General features: G+C 38.1%; 1 protein-coding gene across 1 annotated transcript; it reads left to right on the plus strand.

Moving 5' to 3' along the window:
* Positions 1-371: 371 nt before the first annotated feature.
* Positions 372-22,733, plus strand: FEM1C (fem-1 homolog C). Its single transcript, XM_069088178.1, has 3 exons — positions 372-641; positions 1,308-2,013; positions 18,186-22,733. Exons 2-3 carry the CDS (start codon positions 1,470-1,472, stop codon positions 19,493-19,495), a joined length of 1,854 nt encoding a protein of 617 aa, XP_068944279.1. The 5' UTR covers positions 372-641; positions 1,308-1,469; the 3' UTR covers positions 19,496-22,733.
* Positions 22,734-26,687: the final 3,954 nt, after the last annotated feature.

Below are 26,687 nucleotides of genomic sequence, written 5' to 3' on the forward strand. Positions count from 1 at the left end.
AGATAAATACAGGGATTTCTTTGCAGTTGGGATGGAACAGGGACGTAAGAAGGAGCCACCACGCCCACCAACGACACCCACTCGGGTCCAAGGACCAGAGGAAATGATGGGCGCTCCCCGCCCCACCCCCCCCACCCCCGCCGCAGAACCCGCGAGACTAGACGAGGGTGAGCACGTGGCCTCTCGCGTAGCCCCGGCCCCGCCCCTCGGCCCCGGCCCCGCCCCCCGCGCTGGGGCCGGCGCGCACGCACCACGCTAGGCCCGCCCCAGGGCGGTTGCTCGCGGCAGCCACCGCCCTCTCCTAACCCAATGGCGCGGCGCTCGCGTCAGCGCTGTGAGCCAGCACTTTAGGCTTCCCCCGCCTGGAGCCCATTACAACATCCGCTATGGCTGCTGCTGGAGCGGCGTTTTGAGGAGTAGGAGGAGGCGGCTTCGCCCAGTGCGCTTTGGCGGCGGCGGGGCGGCGCGGAATCCCCTGCTGCGGGTCATGGAGGAGCTGGACGCCGAGCAGGAGACCAGGGCAGCCCGGGCCGCGGCGGCCGAGACGGCGACGGTTATCATTTGAAGGGGGTGGCGGCGGCCGGAGCCCTGACCCAGCTTCGGGGCCCAGAAGCTGAGGTTTCGTGAGCCGGCACGGACAGGTGGGTGGCGGCCCGGGGTCGCTTCGCCGCGGCTGGGGACGCCGGCGGGGAAGGGGGAAGTGCCGGGGGCGCGGAGGCCAGGGAGGCGGCCAGGCCCAGACTGAGGCCTGGGAGGCCAGGGAGGCCAGGGAGGCGGAGCCGGGCCGGGGCCGCCAGGGGCTTGCGGGCCGCGTGGGGAAAAGCCCCGAGGCTGAGAGGAATCCGCGGGGGGGGGCTGGGCCTGGGGGAGCGGAAGTTGGGGTTCAGAGGAGGCCAGAGGTGAGGAAGTGCATGGGGAAGTGGCAGGGGTGAGCCGCCCTCTGGCCAGCATTTCGGGACCATTTTGTCTTCCCGCTGGGGAGCGGGAGCTCTTGGCTCTTCTTGCCAGGAGATAAAGTAAAAAGTTCATTGCCACCCCAACTGTTGCCCTGGGCTGATGCACAGTAAAATGGGAAACAGAGCTGGAAGCAGAAACGGTCAAATGGAGCAGCTAAAAAAAGGTGTTCCGGGTCAGACCTCCAACAAGAGCTTTTAGGAAGATTATTTAAGAAAACCTTGTTAATCTTTAAAAGCTAGACTCCCTCGAAAGGGTCACAGGAACCATTATGTTCAGGGAAAACCTGAAATGTGTAGAAAATACTAATAACGGTAACCTTTTATCTTTCTCTTCCAATTTGGGGATCTCAGGTGCCAGATGCTGGAAGGCAGTAGGACAGCGGACGTTTTTCATGGTTGTGTACATACTGGGTTGTCATTGAACTCTGGTTCCTGCAGCTGTTGGCCCTGCCCACAAAGTTAAGGACGAACTTGTTCCTGAAGGATAAACAAGACAGACTCAATTGGACATAAATGGATCTAAAGACAGCAGTGTTTAATGCAGCTCGGGATGGCAAGCTGCGCCTTCTTGCCAAGTTGTTGGCAAGCAAATCAAAAGAGGAAGTGGCCTTGTTGATCTCTGAAAAAACAAATGGTGCCACTCCACTTTTGATGGCAGCCCGCTATGGGCACCTTGACATGGTGGAATACCTTCTGGAACAGTGCAGTGCCTCCATAGAGATTGGAGGCTCTGTGAATTTTGATGGTGAGACCATTGAGGGGGCTCCACCTTTATGGGCTGCTTCTGCAGCCGGACATTTGAAGGTAGTCCAGTCTTTGTTAGACCATGGAGCATCTGTCAACAACACCACTTTGACTAATTCAACTCCTCTTAGGGCTGCCTGTTTTGATGGTCACCTGGAAATAGTAAAGTACCTTGTGGAACACAAAGCCGATTTGGAAGTTTCAAACCGTCATGGTCATACGTGCTTAATGATTTCATGTTACAAAGGACATAAAGAAATTGCCCAGTATTTACTTGAAAAGGGGGCAGATGTTAATAGAAAAAGTGTTAAAGGTAAGTTCAAGGTCTGCACTTTTATCATTTTAAAGTGGTTACAATTTAGACCTTTTCTGAAAGTAATCATTAGTATTGAATGACTACCAGATGTTCTCTTGTTTGGATCCTTTTGTAAAACTGCCTTAAAACATCTCTACGATAAGCATTGTCTTTTAATTTATAGTTGGATAAACTTGTACATAGACATGAAATGACTTACCCAAGGTTACAGATAACAAGATATAATTTAATCAGTTATAATCCTAAGTTTTTATTTAATCTATTCAGATAAGTTATCTTTTTGTATTTGTAAATGTACTGAAAGTAACTTTTTAAAAATTATCTTTTTATTTATATATAAAATGTTTGAGTTTGCTTTTTCCCAAGAAGGAGAAGAATATGTTCTTTTGCAGGAAATTGGTTGTTAGTAAACTGGTTTTATTGGAGAATTTCTATAAATGGAAGAAGAGAATCTTTTCTTTTAAAACATATTTATTGTATGCTTTTTGATACATTTATTAAATGTGGCAATCTAGAAAAATCTTAAAAATGTCTTTTTCTGTTATGTATTCATCTTTTAAAATATGGGGTGTGCACTAAAGTTATCGATGTGCTACCACTAATTTTTCCGGAGGATGATGACTTGCTTGTACAGTTACATGTAGATTACATTTTAAACAAGTATTAACTTTGAAGTCTTTTTTTCTTCATTACTTCAGAGAACCTATGAGTTACTGTTTTGATACTAAATGACTTTATTTTTTCCCAAACAGAATGTTTGTATAATAGTGACAGTTGTTTCTGGCCAGCTTTGTATAATGAGTGCTTTGAACCTAAAAATATTTGGATATAATATTACCATTCTTTTTAGTTGGAACTCAGTAATATTAAGAGATCATCCCTGCTCACTTTTGACCTTATTGATATAGTGAAAAGTTAGGAAGTAATATTGAAGTTTGTAATCTTAAATGAAAGAAATATGAGTTAGGGGCACTTTTGGGGGGGAGGGTATTTAAAAAATATGATCTGTTCAGTCATGACCCCATTTGAAGTTTTCTTTCAGAGATACTAGAATGGTTTGCCATTTCCTTATGCAGTTCATTTTACAGATGAGTTAACTGAGGCAACCAAGGTTAAGTGACTTGCCAAGGGTCACAGAGCTATTACATGTCAGAGGCCAGATTTGAGATTAGGAATACAGTCTTTCTGACTCCAGGCCTGGTGCTCAGCTCACCTAGTTGCCCTGTAAACACTCTAGGAATATAAAATGTCCTTAATGAGTCATCATGGACTCTTGATGAAATGTCATGTGCTTTTGATAGATCATTCTGAGAACATGGGATTTAACACCATATTTCATTGTTTTTCTTTTGCAGTCTCTTTATAAATCGGTTACAGCAATAACAAAAATATGCAAGGGCTGTTCATAGAAATAGCTTTGTATTGTCAGCATTTTTCTCTTGTTAAATTATAAGCCATATTAAGCAATATTTAACCCTGCCTCGTGGTGTTTGTTTCAGCACTGTTTATTCCTCCGTTTCTTTGTTTTTACTGTTTAAAGAACACTTTATAGCCCTTTCTATGACAGGGTTTCCTTTCTTTGGCCCTTGAGAGACAAAGCGGTTTTACTACTTGTACTTGTTTGTTGTTTGCAGAAATTAAATTTTCCTTAATCAGTATCATTGGAAGTGGTGATTTTTTTTTCTGCTGAAAAGCATATACTGAATAAAACATTTTCCATCTTAAAATTCGATTTTTAAAGGTCTAGTACACTTTTTTTCAATTTAATTTTCATCTAATGTTCATATTTAGTTACATACAAAGATAGACATGAAGAAGCTAAGGCAAATACTTTTTGAGGTGAAGAAATCTAGAGCGCCCAGAGGCCACAGTGTTCTGAATAAGGAAGGTATAAAGGAGAGCATTTAAGGCATGAGCCACAGCCTATGCAAAATTATGGAGATTGGAAGTAGAGTGTTATATTTTATACTAGTTCCAATTTATTATAGAACTTGAAGGTTTACATATTATCCTCATTTGCTTCTCACAAAAATCTTGCTATAGTTATTAGTTTCCCTGTTTTACAGATTGGAAAACTGAGACTCAGAGTTTTGCATAACTTGACCAAGGTCACATAACTACTAAGTTCAGAGACTGGGTTTGCATCAAGTTCTGATTCCATATCCAACACTTTATACACTGTCAGTGCTAGGAATAGCAAGTAGGTCAGTTTCACCAGAATAGTTTCACTGGAAAGGTAAGCTGGAGCCAAATGGTGAATGACTTAAATGATAAACGGGAGTTTATATTTGGTACCCTGCAGGCAACAGAGGACCCTCAGCTTTTTAAGCAACGTAGTGTTTTAGACCTGTGCTTTAGGAATATAAATTTAGCAGCTGAATTGGAATATGGATTTCTGAGTGGGGAGGAGAGAAAGCATTTAAGAGGCTACCATGTAAATGGGTGACCTGGGTGAGGGAGTAGAAAGGGTTGGATATGGGAGATGTGGAGGTAGAATAGTAAGATTTGGCAATTAATTGACTATGGAGAATGGAAAGGAACAGGAGAATCAAATATGTTATCAGAGTTGTCTGCCTTCTGTGATCCTTTTTCTTCATTGTTTGATTGTGTACTCTCTGCCTGTCCATAGATTTGTCAGGTAATTTCTTCCATATTCCTCTTGATTTCATCCTTTATGTTTAAGTCAGGTACCCCTTGGGAGCTTAAAGTCTTGGTATACAGTGTGAAATATACCTAGTTTTTTTTTTTGTCATTTTTCAAATGCTTTATTAGCTTTTGATTTACATCATTCATTTCTGCCAGATTTTGAGTTACAAATTTTCTCCCCATTTTTCCCCTACCCACCGCCCCAAAATAGCAGTCCCACAGGATGTCCCCTCCTCCAATCTGTTCTCTCCCATATCTTCTCCCATACCCCCTTTGACTTTTCCAGTAGGGCAAGTGGATCTCTATGCCCCAGTGCCTTATTTCCCAATTACATGTAAAATAATATTAATAATAGCATATATATGTATGTATATATTTTAAACATTTTATTTTAAAACTTTGAATTCCAGATTCATTCCCTTCCTCCCTCGTCACCCACCCTTACTGGGAAGATAAGCAGTTCAGTATCGGTTGTAAAATATACCTAGTTTCTACCAAACTGCTTTATAATTTTCCCAGAAGTTTCTGTCCGATAGTGAGTTCTTACCCCAATTACTAGGATCCTTGGGTTTATTAGACACTACATTCCTCTGTTTTCTTCTGTATATTTTGTATTTGTTTTGTTCCACTGATCCGAGCTTTCTATTTCTTAACCAGTACTAAACTTTTTCTCATGATTACTGCTTTATAGTGTAGTTTGAGATGTGTTACTCCTAGGCCCCTTTTTTTCATTATTTCCCTTGAGATTGCAGACTTTTTCTTCTTCCAGATGATTTTTTTCCTAACTCTATAAAAGTAATTCTTTGTTAGTTTGATTGGTGTGGTACTGAATAAGTAACATAAGTACTATTGCTCTTTTGATTTTATTGAGTTGACCTACCCATGAGCAGTTAATATTTCTCCAATTATTTAGATCTCTGTTTGTGTAAAGAGTGTTTGGAGGTTGTATTTATATAGTTCCTTTGAGTCTTGGCAAGTAGACTTCCAAGAGCACATATGTTTTTAAAGGTTGTTTATACAGTATATTTGTATAATGAAAAATACTTTTTCTTTATTAATTTAAAATTTTTTTCCTAAGAGTTATTGATAATTGATAACTGGCAAAATTAGAACTGCTCATTTTTTTAATAATTAGAAGGGCAAATAATCACTAAGCATTGGTACACATTAACTTAAATAATAGTAGCTACCACTTAGTATTTTAAAGTTTCCAAACTGATTTACATAATTGTTATTTGAACCTCATAGCAACTCTGTAAGGTAGGCACTATTATTCTCATTTTGCAGATAAGGAAATCAAGACTCCATGTCTTGAGGCAGCAGAGTACAACTGTTCTGGCAACCATATCTTATTTAATCTTAAGCATTGATAAATTAAAATTCGTAAGCTTTGACAAATTACTATTAGGCCAAGTGTATCCCATTCTATTTGTGGTAACTTAAGAGCAGGCTTTTATAGAAACTTACGAATATAAATTTACATCTTGTAAATTTGTGCTTATCTTTCTAACAATGTCAAAGAAATGATCAATCTGCTGTGAATACACTTAACTTACTACCATAACCACATTTCTTCTCCATCTTGTTCATAAGTGTCTTGTGATAGACTTTGTCAAATGCTTTGCTAAAATCCTAATGTATAAGGTATGTCTATATCACTTCCTCAACCAATATAGTAACACTATAAAACCTACCATAAAAGCACTTGCTAATTGCACAACTGCACTTCAGATGGGCTAATAAGGAAGGAAGGAAAAAAGTGTCAAATACAATACAACCTTATTTAAATCCCAGCTCTTCCAACTTTCTGCCAGTGAACTTAAGCAGATAACCTCCACCTAGATATCTCTAAGGTCTCTTCCAATTCTAAATCTTCTGATTTAGGTAGCATGATTACACATCCATGCATACATAGCCGACATTGGTAGAGCCAAGATTAAAATTCAGGTTTCCCGATTCTTAGTTCAGTAGTCTTAATATTGTTTTACATACTAACTGACCTGAAAGAATAAATGTACAGGACCCCATAAGTAGTTTCTTAATAAATGTTTGCTGACCTGAACTACCTAGCTGCCTTGAGGACTAATGAAAAGTCCCCTGTGGCCAGAATTTGATAAGTAGTGCCTAATAGGATGCTAGTTTTGATACCCTTTTCTGAGAACTGGGGAGGGTAGCAAGAGAAAGGCTAGGGTTTTAAAATTATGCGACCGTTTAGAGCAGAGGTCCTTTTTTTGAGAACCATATTTTGGTATAATTGGTTTCCTGTGTATTTTATCTTAAGCATTATAAGCTTCAGCAGATCATCAAAGGGATCCATGACAAAAAAGGTCCAGAACCCCTGACTTAAATCAGTATGAACCAGGTTTACTTGGGCTTGAGATGCTACTTAGAAAAAAAGAGCCCAGTTTTCCTGAAAAGCAAAAACTTGTCTTATCTGAGGCTAAGGAGTGTGCCAGAATGAGAAACAGAGGCAAATTAGGCAAGGGTAGGAATTGAAACATTATTAGGTTGCTATATTTATTTAAATTTAATTATTTGTTGTATCGTCAGTTTATTTACAAATTTTTGTTGATTTTTTTTGAATCCTTGTCATTTCCCTCCAATAAAACCCTCCCTTGTTACAGAAAAGTACAGTTAAGCGAAGCTAATAAATACATTGGCCATATTTGATAATGTTCCTTTGTATTATTATGATAATCATGTAGGTTGTCCTTGGTTCTCCTTACTCTGCTATATATCAGTTCATACAAGTCTTCCCATGTTTATCTGAATTTTCATATTGAACATTTTTTACATTGAAGGTATCCTGCTATAGTCATATAAACACAATCCTAGTTTCTCCAATCAATAGCCATGCATTTTGGCTACTATAAAAAGTGCTGCTATAAATACTTTTTGTGTATGTGATACCCTCCTTTGACCTTGAGCTATATGCCTTAGAATGGCATTGCTGGATCAAAGGGTGTATACAATTAAGTGACTTTTATATAACTTCAAGTTATTATCCAGAATAGTTGAGATCAGTTCACAGCTCTACCTATAGGGTCTTTCACAGTCCTTCCAGTATTTACCATTTCTACCTTCTTATCTTTGCCAGACTTATGGGTGTGAGATGAAGCTTCAAAATGTTTTAATTTGTTTCTTATATAAGTGATTTATATATGCTCATTGATAGCTTGCAATTCTTTTTATGAAAACTCTGTATCCTTTGATTCCTTATCTGTAAAGAACTCTTACGAATTTATATCAATTCTGTATGTATTTTGGATATTAGACTTTTATCAGGTATTTTCTGTGAAGAGATTTTTATCTCATGAACAGCTTTTCATACAAAGCTGCATTGATTTTGTTTGTGCACTGCTAGATTATTTTTGAGAGGGAGGGTCTTCCATTTTTCGTTTTCGCTAGAAATGAATGAGATACATTGACATATGAAGTAATTATAAAGATTTTGAAGATTTTTAAAATTTTTAGTAAAACCAAAAATAGGAATTTGGGAAGAATGAAGGCTATGGAGAGGAGGGAGAATTTTGCAGTGAGTCACGTAATGTGTGAAATTTAGTCTTTCTTCCATAGCCAAATTATTGTTTTAATTGCTGGAAGTGCAGGCCAGGGTACTTCTCAGAAGAGAAGGTAAATGAGTCTGAGGAATACCTTTCAACCTTCCAGTTTATCAAGGGAAGTGAAGTATTCCTTAACAAACAAACAAACCAGAAGAGCTTCAATGTGAAAAATAAAGAAGAAAAATAATTTAAAGAGGTAGAAGTCAGTAATAGTAGAAACAACAGCCAACATTCATACAGCATTTACTCTGAGCCAGGTGGAACTTTGAATTGGTTTAGTCATTACAGAAAGCAATTTGGAATTATGGACCAAAGTTACTAAGTTACACAAACCCTTTGACTCAGTGATACCAAAAAACCAAGGAAATCAGAGAAAAGGGAAAATGACTCATGTGCAAAAATATTTACAGTAGCTCTTTTTGTGGCAGTCAGAAATTAGAAACTAAGGTGGAAAGGGGGAGGGAGGGTCTTCTTACTGGAAGAGAGCTAAGCAAATTATAGTATATAAATGTAACAGAATATTGCTGTGCCAAAGGAAATGACAAAATGGACGGTGGTAGAGCATTAGGTTTGGATTCAGGAAGACCTGAGTTCAAATTTAATTTCAAACATTAACTACCTGTGTGACCCTGGCAAGTCACTTAATCTGATCCACTGGAGAAGGAAATGGCAAAACACTCCAGTATCTTTGTCAGGAAACACCATATAGAGTCATGAAGAGTCAGACATGACTGAACAAACATTGATCTGTGCCAGGCACTATGCTCATCATTTCACAGTTATTACAAACCTGGTAGGTAGGTAGGTACTATTATTATCTTCATTTTATAGCTGAGGAAACTGAGACAAACAAGTTATATGACTTGCCCAAGGTTACATAGCTAATAAGTGTCTGAGGCCTTATTTCATCTCAGGTCTTCCTGGCTCCTGGCCCAATGCTCTTACCCACCAAGCCACCTAGCTTCTACAGTTGCCCTTTTATCTCTCCCAACAAGAATAAGTATCAGGACCAAGGTGGCTATGAGACAGCAAGGGTATTTACTCTTTTTCTACGAGATCAGTACTATCAATAAACCTTCTAAATAGGTCAATTGAAAATAAGGCTTTATCTTTATACCTTTAAAATCTGGACTGAAGTGGTGGACATATATAATTTAGCAGATAGATAGTTGATTTTGGATCCAGATTTGAACTCTTGAAAATCTTCCTGACTCCAGGCACAGCACTCTATCCACTGTCCTAGTAACTGTTCCTCTAACTGCCAGGTATGTTCGCCTGATTTTGATTTTAAAGGATAATTATGCTGTTGTTTCATAGTAATGGTTCTGACATTTCACTTCAGACTAAACCTTTTCTTGGTTTTTAATTGAAGGAAGGTGCCACGTCTTATTAATTTTTATCTCCACAACAAGTCTTACATCTCTTCTATGCCTTAGTTCAAGCTCTCATCATCACTTCGTAGAATATTGGAGTAACTCCCTAATTAGTCTCCTTGCCTCAAGTCTCTCTGCCTATTCTCCACATAACTGCCCAACCGATACTCATAAAGTCTGACCACGTTACTCCCTGATTCAGTACTGCTACCCGTTGTGACTCTGAATTACCCCTAGAGTCAAGTACAAGCTCCTCTGTTTCACATTTAAAGCCCTTTACAACCTAGCTCTGGATGTACCTTTCTAGCTTTCATCTAGAAAAGGCTGTACCTTTTCTAAGCTTCCCTTAAAACATTCTTTAAGATGCAGACAAAATGACTTTATTGTTCCTCATGCAGGACATTGTCTCCTTAATCTTTGACTTTTCACTGGCTGTCACTCTTGCCTGGGATGTTCTACTCTTACTGCTGCCTCTTACAGACCCTAATTTTCTTCAAAAATCATCTCAAATGCTACCTTCTAATAAAGTATTTCCTGATTTCCCCCTTCATGTTAAAAAATATATCATACTTAGATATGTATATTTTTTCTTCAGAATAGAAATGTTTTTAGCAAATAATTACTCTTTCTTCCCTGCATTTTCATGACACTTATTCTCTTGTACCCTTTTTTCTCCTGGGGAATAGACGAAGAGACAAGTCAAATCACCACTACCTTGACCACCATCTTCCCTCAGATGCTGATGGAGATAGTCCAGGACCCTGAGTCCATGAGATTTGATAATAGCAGTGCCCTCCCAATCAACAGACCTTCCAATCTAGCCCCTATAGCCATCAGTGGCAATAAATCTTGGTGGAAAGGGTGTATCTACCTTCTTTACCACCACCAGCAATAATTACTGACATTAGACTCTCAGCTTCTAAAGATCAGGGACAGGCTTTTTAGGGAGTAGGTGGTCTGGAAGGCTTTCTTTGTGTCCCTAGCACTTAGCAAAATTCCTGGCACATAGTAGACATTTAATAAATGTTTGTTGAGGACTTGTCCAACTATCACCAACTGGCACATTGGTACGTGACCTGGCAGCATCCTACCCAGACCATTCCTGATTCCAATTCTGCTCTCACAACTGTCATCCAGGCATTTCATATGGAGAAAGGGCCAGTGATCCCTCCCAAATGCCACCCACAGGGAAGGCAAGCCAGCCTGGCTAATGCAGCAGGACACCAAACTGTCCTTGCCGTTTCCCAGACAACATTATATCTCTCATCTTCATACCTTAATGAATTTCCTCTTCATTTTCACCTCCTAATAGTTTTATTTTTCTTCTAGAATTAACTTGTACTGCTTCCTGCAAAGACTTGTCTTGATAGTGTCAGATAATTATGCTGCTGTCTCTTTCCCACCTCTTTCTCTCTCCCCCTCAAAAAAATTTTACTTTGTATTTGTTTTGTTCTTACATAACTTATTTGAGTATACAGGGTTTAAGACTTTGGGGACATCATGCATATGATTTCATTTCCCTGATAGAATGTAAATTGCTTGAGATCAGAGACTTTTTTTTTTTCATTTATTTTTGTGTCCCTGTCTTATAACATAACACCTGGCACGTAATAGGCTTTTCATAAATTCTTCAATGAATTCAGTTCCAGAACTTGAAAATGGCGATTTAGGTCAGCTGTGAAGGGACCATCTAGTTGTCTTCAGTACAAGCCCCACTTATACTGTCTCCTTTTTCATTTGTGGTGCTCTCTCCCTAGAATGACATCCTTTCTGTCTATTGACATTTCCTCACTGCAAATATGTTTCTAGAAAGCCTGCTTAAATCCTTCCATAAGCCCTACAGAGCATTTTAAAACTTTTTGTGCATTTTACAATGTGTTATTTTGTCATCTCTGTGACTTTGAACAGTCTGTTCCCTTTAGCCTGCAGTATACTCTTGGAATCCCTTAGAATGCTTTTGGAGGGAAATGGGACTAGAACTGGATCTTCAAGGACACATTGAATTTGAAAAGGTTAATGTGAAAAGTGAAGCAAATAATGAATTCTGGCAGAGGAAAGTATTGAAAGTCTGGAAGCCAGAATGTGAATGGTATGCTTGGGCAAGTGAGGTAGCCTGGCTGGAGTTGAGGGTTCACACTGAGGAATATCAGGAGATAAAAAGTGAGACTTTTTTGCACTGTGTACTTCATAAATTCTTGACATTTAGTCTGTACTTACATCTTGAGGGCCAAGGAGAGCCATTGGAGACTTTTGAGCAGGGAAGTGACATAGAATCAAACAGTTAGAATTAAAGGGGATCTTGGAACTTCTGTAAGCCAACCCTTTTATTTTACAAAGGAGAAAATTGAGGTCCATAGAGGTGAAGTGGCAAATCACAGCTTCTCAGATCATATCCTGCCACCTCCATGTCACCACCATGACCACTCCTGGAGAGTGGTCCATGAAGTTCTCCAGTGGAATTGGAACTAGGGGTAGATAACTACCAGGGTTGTTTCAGGAAAGGGGAGGAGAGGAGAACAAGGGATACTTCTGAATATTACTTTCCAGAATTTAAATTTTTATGTGTAAAATTTAAATATTTACCTTTCAGAACTATATATACATTTAATTCATAATAAATGTTAATGTAAATATTAACAATGTTAAGCTAAATCAATTTTGTTTTGAATACTCTCAATACTATTTGAATAGCAGGTTTACATTATGGCAGATTTAATTTATTCAAAAGAATTCACAGAAAGTGATGAATTTTGATTTATTTTAGGGCAGTAGTCACTTGAATAGGACATTAGATTAGGAGTTAAGAAATCTGAGTTTTACTTCTAGCTCTACCACTGACTTTTGGAGTTCGGTTTTGTAATTAAAGAAGAGGATTAAGATCTCCCTTACAAAGTTAATTTAAGGATAAAGTGAGATAGATCTTTTACTACTAAGGAAATCGAAGTACTATTATAAGTATTTCTTTATAGGTTTTTTTGGGGGTGCGGGAGAGCCATAGAGTGTACTATTAAATTACTTTTTTTTTTTTAAAGCAATCGGGGTTAAGTAACTTGCTCAAGGTTACACAGCCAGTTATTTCTGGGTGTGGTGCTGAGTATCTGAGCCCGGATTTGATCCAGGTCATCCCGACACTGGAGCCGGTGCTCTTACTCGCTGAGCCACCTGGCAATTGGGGTTAAGTAACTTGCTCAAGGTTACATGGCCAGGTGTTTCTGGGTGGGTGCTAAGTGTCTGAGCCCGGGATTCAATCTCCAGGTCTTCTCAACACTGGAGCCGGTGCTCTTACTCGCTGTGCTACCTGGCCGCCCCTATTAAATTACTTTTTTTACAAAATTAGTAACTTGTAGAATGTAACTTTCTTTTTTTTATTTTATTTTTTCACATTTTTCATTTTTTAAATGCTTTATTAACTTCTGATTTATATCATTCATTTCTGCCAGATTTTGAGTTACAAATTTTCTCCCCGTTTTTCCATACCCACCGCCCCAAAATAGCAACCCCACAGGATATCCCCTCCTCTAGTCTGCTCTCTCCCATATTTTCTCCCATTCCCTTTTCGACTTTTCAAGTAGGGCATGGTGGATCTCTGTGGCCTCAGTGCCTGTATATCTTATTTCCCAATTACATGTAAAATATTATTAATAATAGTATATATATATATATATATTTTTTTTTAAACATTTGATTTTAAAACGAATTCCAGATTCATTCCCTTCCTCACTTGTCATCTACCCTTACTGTGAAGATAAGCAGTTCAGTATAGGTTGTACATGTGTAGCTACTTGAAAACATTAACATAGTAGATACATTGTAAAAGACTGACTATATTTCCCTCCCTCCTATCCCACCTCCCACTTGTTCTATTCTCTACTTTGATCCCGTCCCTTTTCAAAAGTGGGTACTTCCAACTTCCCTCCCCCCCCAGCCTGCCCTCCCTTCCATCATCCCTCCTCTCATCCCCTTCCCCCCCTACTCTCCTGTAGAGTGAGATACACTATTTAGTGGGTATTTCATTTCCTCCCCAAGCCAAATTCAATGAGAATAAGGTTGACCCATTCCCTATTGCCTCCCTATTCTTCTCCTCCATTGTAACCATTTTCCCTTGCCTCTTCTATATGAGATAGTTTACCCCATTCTGTCTCTCCCCATCTCCTCTCATTATATTCCTCTCTCACCTCTTAATTTCACCTTTCAAGTATCATCCTTTCCTGTTAAATTGGTCCTGTCCCCTCTATCTATGTATATCTGTAAACATATATACACACATTCACATATGTATTCATATGCCCATATACCCTCATATATAGACATGTATATGTTTCTATTCCCTTCAACTACAGAGAAAAGTTTAATAAGTTACAATTATTGTTTTTCCATGTAGTTAATAAATCAACTTTGATAAGTTCCTTATGATTTCTTTTCCCTGTTTACCTTCTCATGCTTCTCTTGATTCTTGTATCTGAATGTCAGATATTCTATTCAACTCTGGTCTTTTCATCAAGAATGCTTAAAAGTTCTCTATTCCACTGAATGACCATATTTTCCCTTGAAACATGATACTTAGTTTTGCTGGGTAGGTGATTCTTGGTTTTAATCCCAGCTCCTTTGACCTCCGGAATATCACATTCCAAGCCCTTCGATTCCTCAGTGTAGAAGCTGCCAAATCCTGGGTTATCCTGATTGTGTTTCCACAATATTCAATTTGTTTCTTTCTGAATGCTTGTAATATTCCCTCCTTGATCTGGGAATTTCAGAACCTGGCTATAATATTCCTAGGAGTTTTCTTTTGGGGATCTTTTTCAGGAGGTGATTGGTGGATTCTTTCAACCTCTATTTTGCCTTCTGGTTCTAAAACATCAGGGCAGTTTTCCTTGAGAACTTCCTTGAGGATGATTTCTAGGTTCTTTCTTTGATCATGGCTTTCAGGTAGTCCAATAATTTTTAAATTATCTCTCCTGGATCTATTTTCCAGGTCAGTGGTTTTTCCCATGAGATATTTCACATTGCCTTCTATTCTTTCATTTGTTTGGATCTGTTTCACAGCATCTTGATTTCTCATAAAGTCATTAGCTTCCATATGCTCCAGTCTAATTCTAAAGGAATGATTCTCTTCAGTGAGCTTTTGAGATTCTTTTTCCATCTGGCAAATTCAGCTTTTTAAGGCATTCTTCTCCTCATTGCCTTTTTGAGCCTCTTTTGCCATTTGAGTTAGTCTGCTTTTTAAGGTGATTTTCCTCGGTCAGGCTGTTGACTCTCATTTCATAATTTTCTTGCATCGTTCTCATTTTTCTTCCCAATTTTCCCTCCACTTCTCTTATCTGCTTCTTAAGGTCCTCTATGACCTGTAACCAGCTCGCATTTTCCTTTGAAGCTTTTGGTGCAGGAGTTCTGACTTCACTTCCTTCCTCCTATTCCATGCTTTGCTCCTTTTTGTCCCCAAAGTAGGAGTCTAATGTTGGAATCTTCTGTTTGCTTTGTTTCCTTTGCCTGGGCATGTTTCCACTCTATTACTTGACTTTTGGGCTTTTTGCCACAGTAGCACTCTGCTACCAGACAAGGGGAGCTTTGTACCAAATGCTGGGGTTTTCTCAGCTGCCAAACGTATTAGTTGGGTGCCCTTGCTGAAGCCTTCACACGCTCTCTCGCAAGCTGGACACACACCCCAGGACCTCCGCCCTAGACTGCAATCCAGATCCAAGCAGGTTAAAGCAAGAGCGATTACCCCACAGACTGGTTGCTTGGTCCCCCTACACTCTGCAGGCCAGGAGCTGAAGCTGCCACGTGGCACTGGCTGGCTGTGCCAGCATCTCAGCGGCTTCTCGCCCCTGGGGCAAAAGCCAAGCACTCCCACTGGTCCCAAAGTCCAGACTGACTTCTCACTTTGTCCTTTGCATCTGTGTGTTCATAAATCTGGAAATGGCCACAGCTGCTGCTGATCTGGAGTCCCTCCTGCCCTGTGGCTAAAACCTCGGCATGGAGCTGGGCTCAGCTCCCAGAGTGCTGCACTGGCCAATTCCTGCCCGCCTGCTGGGCTGTCCTCAGCAGGAGGGTAGCTTCTCTGTGTCATTTTGTGGGTTCTGTGGCTCCAAAGTTTGTTCAGAGTCCCCTTTTACATGAGTTGGGGAAGGTGGAAGTTGGAGCCGAACAGAGGACCTGCTTCTACTCTGCCATCTTGTCTCCGCCCGGGCCCCCCTTCCCCCCCAACTTAACTTTCTTATAGCTAATAACTTCTGAGAATCTCGACTTCATATGAATGGAGCATGACTTTCTATGGGTCTAGTCTAATCTAATTTGTTTCATTTTGTGTGTCTTTGTATACCTAACAAAGTGCCTGGAACATAGGTGCTCATTGATTGATTGTTCATTTGTACTTGCTATGTGCATTGTATTTCTTTGCAAAAAAGGGGAATAATATTGTGCTGTATTTTTTTTCCCTCTGTAGCTTTACATATAAAAGACTTGAAAAATAAAAGAATCTGTTAGTGTTATTATAGATAGATTTTTATGTTATATTAGGGGTATGAGTATAGTAATTTTAAAATAATACTTAATTTTTTCCCCAGTTACATGTAAAGACAATTTTTAACATCTATTTAAAAAAAATTTTTTGAGTCCAAATTTTCTCCCTCCTTCACCTCCCCCCATCTGAAGACAACAAACAATTTGATACAGGATATACATGTTCAGTCATGTAAAATATATTACCATATTAGTCATGTTGTGAAAGAAAACACAGACTCCAAGGGAAAAGAGGCAAAAAATACAGAAAGTGAAAAATAGTATGCTTTGATCTACGTTCTGAGTCCATCAGTTCTTTCTCTGGAAGTAGATTGCCTTTATCATCATAAGTCCTTTGGAATTGTCTTGGATCATTTATTGCTGAGAATAACTTAAGTCATTCACATTTGATCATTGTACAGTATTGCTGTTATAAGTCTTTTGTTATCAGACTTAGTATTTTTTTTTTCCTGAGCTAATTGGAGATAAGTGACTTCCCCCCGGTCACACAGCTATTAAGTGTCAAGTGTCTGAGGCCAGATTTGAACTTGGGAACTCCTGACTCCATGAAATTAGTATATTGTTAATGGGAATTTTGAGCTATCTTACTATTGGGGTATCCCAAAGAGATTTCCAGAGCATCTCCTTATACATTTACTTTTGCAACCCCAAGTAAGCATGAATTTTAGAAGTTTTCTTTTGGGGGCAGGTTCTGTCACTGAGGTGACACAGTATTGGAATCCCCCCCCCCCAAAATGAGAATCACATTTTGAAGCACAAAAGGTATTACAGCACAATAAAATTACATTACAGAAGTGTTTATTATACTCAGGTAGCTAATATTCTTAGGGAGCTAGGTGGTACAGTGAATAGCAGGATAGGCCTAGAGTCAGGAACACTCCTCTTCCTTAATTCAGCTCTGGCCATAGACCCTTACTAGCTCTGTGAACCTAAACAAGTCACTTATCCCTGTTGGCTTTGGTTTCCTGTAAAATGAGCTGGAGATGGAAATGGTGAGTCATTCCAGTAACTTTGCCAAGAAAACCCAAAGGGGTCACAAAGAGTTGGACACAACTAAAAAAATGACTGAACAACAACATAAAAACTAATATTCCTGGGTGGCTGCAAGTCCTTCCTCCTTTAGTTTTGTTTCCTGTAAACTTTTGAACAGTGTACCAATGTCTATCAATTTTAACCTATTTTTGGGAAAATAGGCTAGTACTCAAACATCTAAAAACCGGTAAGTACTTAAATAACAATGAAAAATGTAAAAATATTTCCATATCTCTTTTAATTTTTTAAATTGCAGCATCCTTTCTCTAGATAGACAATATTTAATTCTTTATTTGAATACCTGCAAAAGGTGGTACAATGGATAGAGTACTGAGTTTTGAGTCAGGAAGACCAGAATTTAAACTGGGCCTCAGCTACCTACTAACTGTATGATCCTGTGCAAGTCACAACCTGTTTGCCTCAGTTTTCTTAACTGAAATGGAGATAATAACAGCACCTATATCTCATGATTGTTGTGAGGATCCAAAGAGGTAATATTTATAAAGGGCTCAGCACAGTGTCTGGCATGTAGTACTATATAAATGCTCATTTCTCTTTAAACTGGATCTGAACTCTACACACTTTCTTTTGATTCATTATTTACTGTATTGGTACAAATATGGACTATTCCCCCCACTCCAAATCTGTTTTGTTTGGCTAAACTTTAGGTCAGCCAATAATTGTACTAGTAATAAGAGAAGGAAAACAAAAGGGATGAAGATGGAGAGAGAAGACAGGAACAGTAAGTATCTTTATATAGAAAGAAAATATTAAAACCCTTTAGAGTAAATTTGTTTTTATGTGGCAACTTTGTATTAATTTTTCAGAGTATTTTATTGTACAGCTGTAGACTATATTCAGAGAATGCAGAGTTTAATTTTCCATATTTGGAATCAGGTTTAGACATATTTTAGGTTCAGTTTTTTTTAGTACCCATTAGAGAAAACTACTTTTCTTAACATCAAACTTGTAGTATGGATGTGTGTTGCATTATTTATACATAAAGACATGTAATTTCCTTGTCTTTTTTCCTAAGGAAACACTGCACTACATGATTGCGCAGAATCTGGAAGTTTGGACATCATGAAAATGCTTCTTAATTATAGTGCCAAGATGGAAAAGGATGGCTATGGAATGACTCCCCTTCTATCAGCAAGTGTGACAGGTCACACAAATATTGTGGATTTTCTGACACAACATGCACAGACTAGCAAGACAGAACGTATTAATGCCTTAGAACTTTTGGGAGCTACGTTTGTAGACAAAAAAAGAGATCTGCTTGGGGCTTTGAAATACTGGAAAAGAGCAATGGACATGAGGTACAGTGACAGGACTAATATCATCAGCAAACCTGTACCACAAACATTAATAATGGCTTATGACTATGCCAAAGAGGTGAACAGTGCAGAAGAACTAGAAAACCTTATTGCTGACCCTGATGAGATGAGAATGCAAGCTCTGTTAATTAGAGAACGTATTCTTGGTCCTTCTCACCCAGATACATCTTATTATATTAGATACAGAGGTGCTGTCTATGCAGACTCTGGAAATTTTAAAAGATGCATTAATCTATGGAAATATGCTTTGGATATGCAGCAGAACAATTTGGACCCCTTGAGCCCAATGACTGCTAGTAGTTTACTGTCTTTTGCAGAGCTGTTCTCTTTCATGCTGCAGGATAGGGCAAAAGGCTTATTGGGAACGACTGTTACATTTGATGATCTTATGGGTATACTGTGCAAAAGCGTCCTTGAGATAGATAGAGCTATCAAACAAACTCAGTGTCCACCTGACCAAATACAGTTAAATAAAGCCCTTTCCATCATTTTGCACTTAGTTTGTTTGTTAGAAAAAGTTCCTTGTACTCCAGAACAGGATCATTTTAAGAAGCAGACTATATACAAGTTTCTTAAGCTGCACCCTAGAGGAAAGAATAACTTTAGCCCACTTCATCTGGCTGTGGACAAGAATACCACATGTGTAGGTCGATATCCTGTTTGTAAATTCCCATCTCTGCAAGTTACTGCAGTACTGGTGGAATGTGGTGCTGATGTGAATGTCAGAGACTCTGATGACAACAGTCCCTTGCACATTGCTGCACTTAACAACCATCCAGATATCATGAACCTCCTTATCAAATCGGGTTCACATTTTGATGCCACAAACTCTCACAAACAAACTGCTAGTGACTTGTTGGATGAGAAGGAGATAGCTAAAAATTTGATCCAGCCCATAAATCATACAACATTGCAGTGTCTTGCTGCTCGTGTCATAGTGAATCATAGCATATATTACAAAGGGCACATCCCAGAAAAGCTGGAGAACTTTGTTTTACTTCATAGATGATAATTTGACTGAATTCTTAATACTGTTGAAGCACGAGTTGGTAACAGTTGTTTCATATTTGAGCACTGTTGTGATAACACCAGCATTCATATAACTTGATAACATTGTGCTTTCGTTGGCTAACGCGTTACGAGCATCAGATTTGCAGAATTGGTTGCCCCATATTTAATATAAATATGCCATATATTGTTTTGTGGATTATTGATAAATGTAATGCCATATTCAAACTCCTAAAATTGTCTGCCAAAGCCTTTTATTTTATTTGCCTGTTGGGTGTTTGGGACTGAATTCTATTTTTCACTGGTCTCTTTATACAATTTGTGGTTTGCAAATATTAAGCAAATGAAGGCCTATTTTTTTGTCCTTTTTTTCCTGTCTTTTTCTTCCCAGCCAGGACTGCCTACACCTTATTCCTTCCTTCCTTGCCTCCCTCTCTTCCTTCTTTTCTTCCTCCCTCCTCCCTTTCTCCCTTCCCACTTCCCTTGCCTTCCAATCTGTTCTCTTTGCCTTCCCTTCCCCTCCCCTTTTTTTTGGAGGGGGGAGAGGAGTGGTGGGGTAGAGAGGGTGGAGTAGCCACAGAGAGGGTAGCTTGGGCTTGAACATTTCTGGTTTTTATTTTTATTTTTTTTGTAATGATTCATTGCTGGGTTGTACAAGCTTTATTGACTTTTTACCATTTGCAGTTACCACAAGTGCTTTATATTCTCTATGCACTGGCTTACACATGACTGTTGTACGTTAGCATATTTCTATGCAGCAGTTTGCCAACTTCAACTCAAACCACTTTTGAAGAGTTTGTTGAATTATTTCAAGAGAACACATCACAGCATGATTTTTTTTGTCAGCTGCCTAAGATTTTCTGATTGGTTTTTTTTTTTTCAGGATGTTTGTGCAGTTGCTTTCTCTAATACACTAAAATTATTATGTGCTCAGTTTGGGAGACCTATTCGTCACTCACTGACCCAGATGAAATTTGTTTGCCATCTTGCATCATGAAACAAAAGGAAAGAGTCTTTAGATAAAAACTGGCATACCTTTCATGCTGCATCAGTGCTGTTTTGCATGTACTAAGTGTGATTGTAAATGGATTTGCTCAAAGTTATCTCAAATTTAATCACACAGTTTAATGAGAAATGGATGTTCATAGTATGAAATTACAGATCACCTTATTTTTAAAGATTGCCTTCCTTAGTTACAAAAAACTAAAGCATGTCAGTGGCATGATGCTTGCCAATCTAAACCTAGGCATCTAGTATAACAATATTTTAGTAAATGGTATAATTTCATGGTATAAAAGGTTCAATAAGTGTCCCATTTTTCCTTAAGTTTAAATACACCTCCTAAAGATAACTTGCATGATTTGTCTTTATCTTTCAGCCATATGAGAAGGTTGCAGTACTACTTAGCCCCTTACTGAAAACTATATTTTTAAAAATGTATATAATGTGTACACAACAATTTGATATTGAAGCAGAAAGGGCTCTTTTGACTTAAAAGTATAAGTAAAGTATGAATAAAGAATACAAATGTGTAAAATTCAGGTAATTACCATTCAGCACTTTATTGTTATTCAGAATAAAGTTTGATAGCTTATCACTGCAGATGTCTTAAAATAAGATTGTTCTGAATAAAAAGTTCCTCACTGATTTGAGGGAAAAATCAGTTGACCTGTGGTACTAGGGCACTGGCAACATTTTGTTTTAAGGGTTTATGTAATGTAAAGATTATCTTATGGGTTATTGTTGCAGACAATAATTGAAATCACCTTTTTCTTCTATCCTCTCCTCTTCTCACTCTCCCTTAAATAATTATTCTACTTTTGTGGATTTAATTAGTTAACCATTCAAAAACATCCTGGATTGACTAGTAAAAGAATATCTCTCCCACCTATTAGTTAATTTAAATGTTATTTTGGGGGGGGGGGTTCCTTTGGTGTATCTTTTATGAAATCTTAGACCACCAGTGAATATGCTGCCTTTTGTAATACAGGACTGATATTTTGCCAAGTTTTAGTTAAACCATGTACTACTTGGCGTATGAACTTGTTACTCTGTGTGAGTGACTTTTTAAAAAGAACACTTGACAAGTACAATAAATCTAAATTGAGCTGTTAAATGATATTTAAAGTCATCCCTTTTTTTGGTAGGTATAAACAGATTTTAAAAAAGTGATTCTAATAATTTTCCTCTTTTGCATATCCCTTCTATGTGCTATTTTAGGGACACCAGAAAATCCTTTAAAGATGAACCACAACTGGAAGGATTCTTTACTTTAAAATGCAGCATTTCTCTGCTGGTGAAAATAGATAACTTAGAATTGTTCTTACGTAGTGACATGAAAATAGTTTGACAACAAAGTGATATATTGAGGTACCATCATAAAACAAATTTTTATTTCAAGAGTTCAGGGTTAACAATTAGTTTCCTTTACACATGAAAAAGCCTTTTTGGGGTATTGTTAAAAGTTACTATGAAATAAAACAAAATATTTAGTATCTTTTTTTTTTTTTACCAGATATTAAATTTATCCCTAGTGTGAACTAATTGTACTGATTTGGGTCAAGTCTAGTGCAAACAAATAGTGTAGGCTGTAGTTAATGCAAGTTAACTATATGTCTGCTATGTTCTTTTTTTCATCAGTTGGCATTCAGTTTTTCTACTGGACACTTTTTTCAAGTAGAAATTTCCATTATTTCAACTAGATGCCAGTTTATTTTATATGGGCAAATGGGTTTTAAGTTAAAAAACACTCATTTTCCTTCATCTCTTTTAATAAGGGCTTAAATTGAAATGAATAAATTGAAAGGAAGAGAGATGCTCTCTAATTTAATACTATATTGAATATTTCAGAGACCCCAGCTACTGTGACTTTGAATAAATATTTAAATTGTATTTGGCAGAGTAATTCTTTAAAGTTGTGTTGTCTATCAGAAACAATAGCCTGGAATGCAAGGGTTTTAGCCCTTTTAATTTCTTACGATGGGATAATCTCTGTCTTCTTGTATACTGGCATATTTTGGAGTCAATAACTAAAGAACTTTGAAGAATATTATAATTAACCACCCTTTCTGTCTTATTTTCCTAATCCACCTCTCTTTTTGTCAGTTTCCTATTGTGTATCTTTCCAAAGCAATACTGTATTCAGACAAGATAACCAATGAATTGTCACACAATGGTAAAATGACATGCCACAATGTACATTGTGAGACATAATAAAATTAAAAATTTACACCAAACAAGTGTACGCTTGTCAGAATGTGAACTGACATTCCTGTTTGGGGTCTGTTTAATGTATAACAATGAATATTTGTCTAAGCAGAAACTTGAGTCTCTTCACTGTCATCTGATAACATTTGTTGCCCTTTTTTGGGAGTACCTTTATGTACATTGTGTTGTCTGGCTTTCTTTGCAAGCCTTGTTTCAAGATAAGCTGCAGAAATGAAAACAAAAATAGAAGGATACATTTTTTCCATTTGGGGAAAGATAAAAAAAAAACAATTCTTGATATTATTTTAAAAGCAGCTTGGTAATAATTTAGTTTAGAAGCACAAAATGTTATCACTGCAAAATTGTATTGACTTAGAAGTTAATTTCTTTAATCCTTTTGCACATATCCTATTGCCTAAGTGCTTGTTTGTCTTGAACATTTTAGACAAGGTTTAATGATCACACTGTCATGTCTGATTTGTTCTAGCAAGAGACTTGCCAGAATTTCCAAACTCCACGCAGCAGTTGATGCAAAGATGATTTTATGATTTTTCTCGTTTTGGTTATTTATTTTGACCAGTAAAATAATGCCATCTTTTTTCCCTTTCAGTATGTTCTTTTTTTCTCTGGCATTGTTACTGTTTCTTCAGTTATTTTTCTAGCACATTTGGAAAGGAATTTCTCCTAAATTGATGAATCAGTATTATATTTACACCAGCAAGTGCAAGAAAAATCTTAGTGGGTTATCAAAGTACTATTTCCCTGTCTGCAGAAAAACTTAATGCTTTAAGGGAAGGAAGCTTTTTTGAGTATGTAACTTGCTATTTATTTTCAAAAGTGAATTCTGAATAGACTTAAGAAATCTATAATGTTGGTTGTATGTATTTTTTATTCTTTGGGTATTTAATGTTTACCTGTCACTTTTGGTCTTCATGCAGAATTTATAGGTATGTCTGCTCAAAACCCAAAGGAAAAATTAAACTGAGAAAAAGAGTTTCATATTAATAAAGGGTTCACATTAAAATTCCTCTATTGAAATTGTTTTCCCTAGTACATTAAAGTATAAGTTACTTGTTTGGATGAATAGAGAGGAAGAAAACATTTAAAGTTAAAACATTAGAAGATACTAAATTTTTTATGTCGTTCAGAAATTAATATTCAGTAAACCTGAGTATTAATAATATTAGCGTTGTAAGTGGGGAATATGATTACATTTATTAAAAAAATAGCTTCATAATGGCATATTTAATCCTATGCACTTAATAGATCAATAAATATTTGTTGATTCATTGACCCTAAAATTCCTATTTTGAAAAAAAATGTTGTGAGATGCAGAGGCAGGCCCAGAAGAGGCCTGATCAACTCAGAGGACAAGTCATCCCACCAACCACAAGGGCCACTACCAGGCCTGTCACTAAAGGGCTGGGACTGGAAAGAGCAAGGTAAGAACCAAATGCAGGGGCCCCTGTCCTGGACAGCAAATACTCTTGGGGCTACCACTTCATAGCCCAGAAATTAAAAAAAAAAACAAACCCCTATCAGGACCTCCAAAGACCAGGATGACAGAGTGAACTTTGCCTGCTCTAACATCCCCCCCCCCCCCAACATAGTAACTATTGCCCCAGGACAAAACCCTCTACAGTAAAGGCTTGGGATCCCTAGAGGAAGGGTGTGGCTAGGGCCCTGCCTCAAAATGGGCAGAAAGCAGACTACAAAGACAAAGACTCTAGAGGCCTAGTATTCTCAGAGGGAGACAATGTGGACTCCACACCCACAGCTGAAACATCAACAGGGAATGGGTCCCAAGCACAGAAAGCTCTCCTAGATGAGATCAAAAGGAACTTTGAAAACCAAATGAGAGAGATAGAAGACAAAATGAATAATTCTTTTAAAATCAAAATTGCAAAATTAGAAAAACATTATGATGAAGAAAACAGCTCCTTAAAAAGAAAAATGTGTGATATGGAAAAGGAGCTCCAAAAACTAACCGAGGAAAATAATTTGATAAAAGCTAGAATCAACCAAATTGAAGCAAATAACTCTATGAGGAACCAAGAATTAGTCAAACAAAACAAGAATGAAAAATTAGAAAAAGAGGTAAAATACCTCAATGGAAAAATAACTGACCTGGAAAACAGATCGAGGAGAGATAATCTGAGAATCATAGGCCTACCTAAAAATCATGATGGAAAAATGATTCTCCAAGAAGCTCCTTAAGGAAAACTGCACTGAGATACTAGAACCTGAAGGTAAAATAGAAATTTGAGAGAATCCACCGGACACCTGCTGAAAGAGATCCCAAACTGAAAAGTCCTCAAAATGTTGTGGCCAAACTCCAGAGCTACCAGATAAAAGAGAAAATACTTCAAACAGCCAGAAAGAAACAATTCAAATATCGAGGGTCCACAGTGAGGATCGCACAGGATTTGGCAGCCTCTACACTGAAAGATCTGAGGCAGTGGAATACAATTTTCCAGAAGGCAAAAGAGCTCAGGTTACAACCAAGGATCACATACCCACCAAGACTGAGCATATTCTTCCAGGCAAAGAGATGGTCATTCAACAATATAACAGAGTTCCAGACCTTCCTGATGAAAAAGCCACAACTCAATGGAAAATTCAACCTCCAATTATAAGATGCAACAGTGACATAGAAAGGTAAACAAGGAAAACACACACACACTGCTATTTGATAAGAGCAAACTGGTTATAGAAAAGTAGAGGGTATGAGTATAAAATAAAATGACGATAAAAAAATCTTATTAAGGGCTACAAAGGGACTGCAATGGAAGAAGAGGAATGAATGAAGTGGAAAAGGGTAAATTATGCCACACAAAGAGGCATAAAAACAGTATAGCAGAGGAAAAGAAGGGAGGGAGATGAGAATCATATGAGCTTTTCCCTCATTGGTTCTGGTGCAAGGAGGGAATAACAACCAGTTAAACATAGGACTCTGTAGAAGAAATGCAAAAAATATCATTTTAGAGGGAAAGAGGGGAGGGAGAGGAACTTCGCATGAGATTTCCTATCACTCTTGGTTCGAAGAAGAAATATACTTCATTACTATAAAAATATCCTACAGGCAGTAGGAGGTGGAAAGGGCCATGAAGGGGGGGGGGGGGGTTGCTTGTGGGGGGGGCCAGGGGGAGGAAAAGGGAGGGGGAGCTGATAAGGAAATCCTGAGGAAGGCGGTGGTCAAAAGGAAAACTTAAGGGGGGAAGGGAGAAGGGGGAAAAATATGAGCATTAACGGGAGGGAATAGGATGGAGGGAAAGAAACAGATAACAATCAAATGTAAATGTGAATGAAATGAACTCTCCCATAAAATGGGAGATGGATAGGAGAATGGATTAGAAATCATAATCCTACAATATGCTGTTTACAAGAAACACATCTGAAACAGAGGGATACACACAGGGTAAAGGTAAAAGGCTGGAGTAAAATATATCATGCCTCAGCTAAAGTAAAAAAAAGCAGGGGTAGCAATCCTTATCTCAGATAAAGCAAAAGCAAAAATTGACCTAATTAAAAGAGATAAGGAAGGAAACTATATCCTGTTAAAAGGCACCATTCAGAATGAAGCAATATCATTACTTAAGATATATGCACCAAGTGGTATAGCATCCAAATTCCTAGAGGAGAAGGTAAAGGAATTAGAGGAAGAAATAGCAAAACTATACTAGTGGGAGACCCTAATCTCCCCCTCTCTGAACTTGATAAATCCAACCTCAAACAAGAAAGAAGTTGAGGTGAACAGAATTTTAGAGAGGATAGGTATGATAGATCTCTGGAGAAAACTGAATGGGGATAAAAAGGAGTATACTTTCTTCTCGGCGGTTCATGGCACATACTAAAAAATTTACTACATTCTAGGACATAAAAACCTCACAATTCTATGCAGTAAGGCAGAAATATTAAATGCATCCTTCTCAGATCATGATGCAATAAAAGGGCCATGGAAAGACAGACTAAAAACTAATTGGAAA

The sequence above is a fragment of the Petaurus breviceps genome, unplaced genomic scaffold (genome assembly GCF_028583685.1).
Source record: "Petaurus breviceps papuanus isolate PSGF00001 unplaced genomic scaffold, PetGlider_PUasm1.0 184, whole genome shotgun sequence".
Lineage (NCBI taxonomy): Eukaryota > Metazoa > Chordata > Mammalia > Diprotodontia > Petauridae > Petaurus > Petaurus breviceps.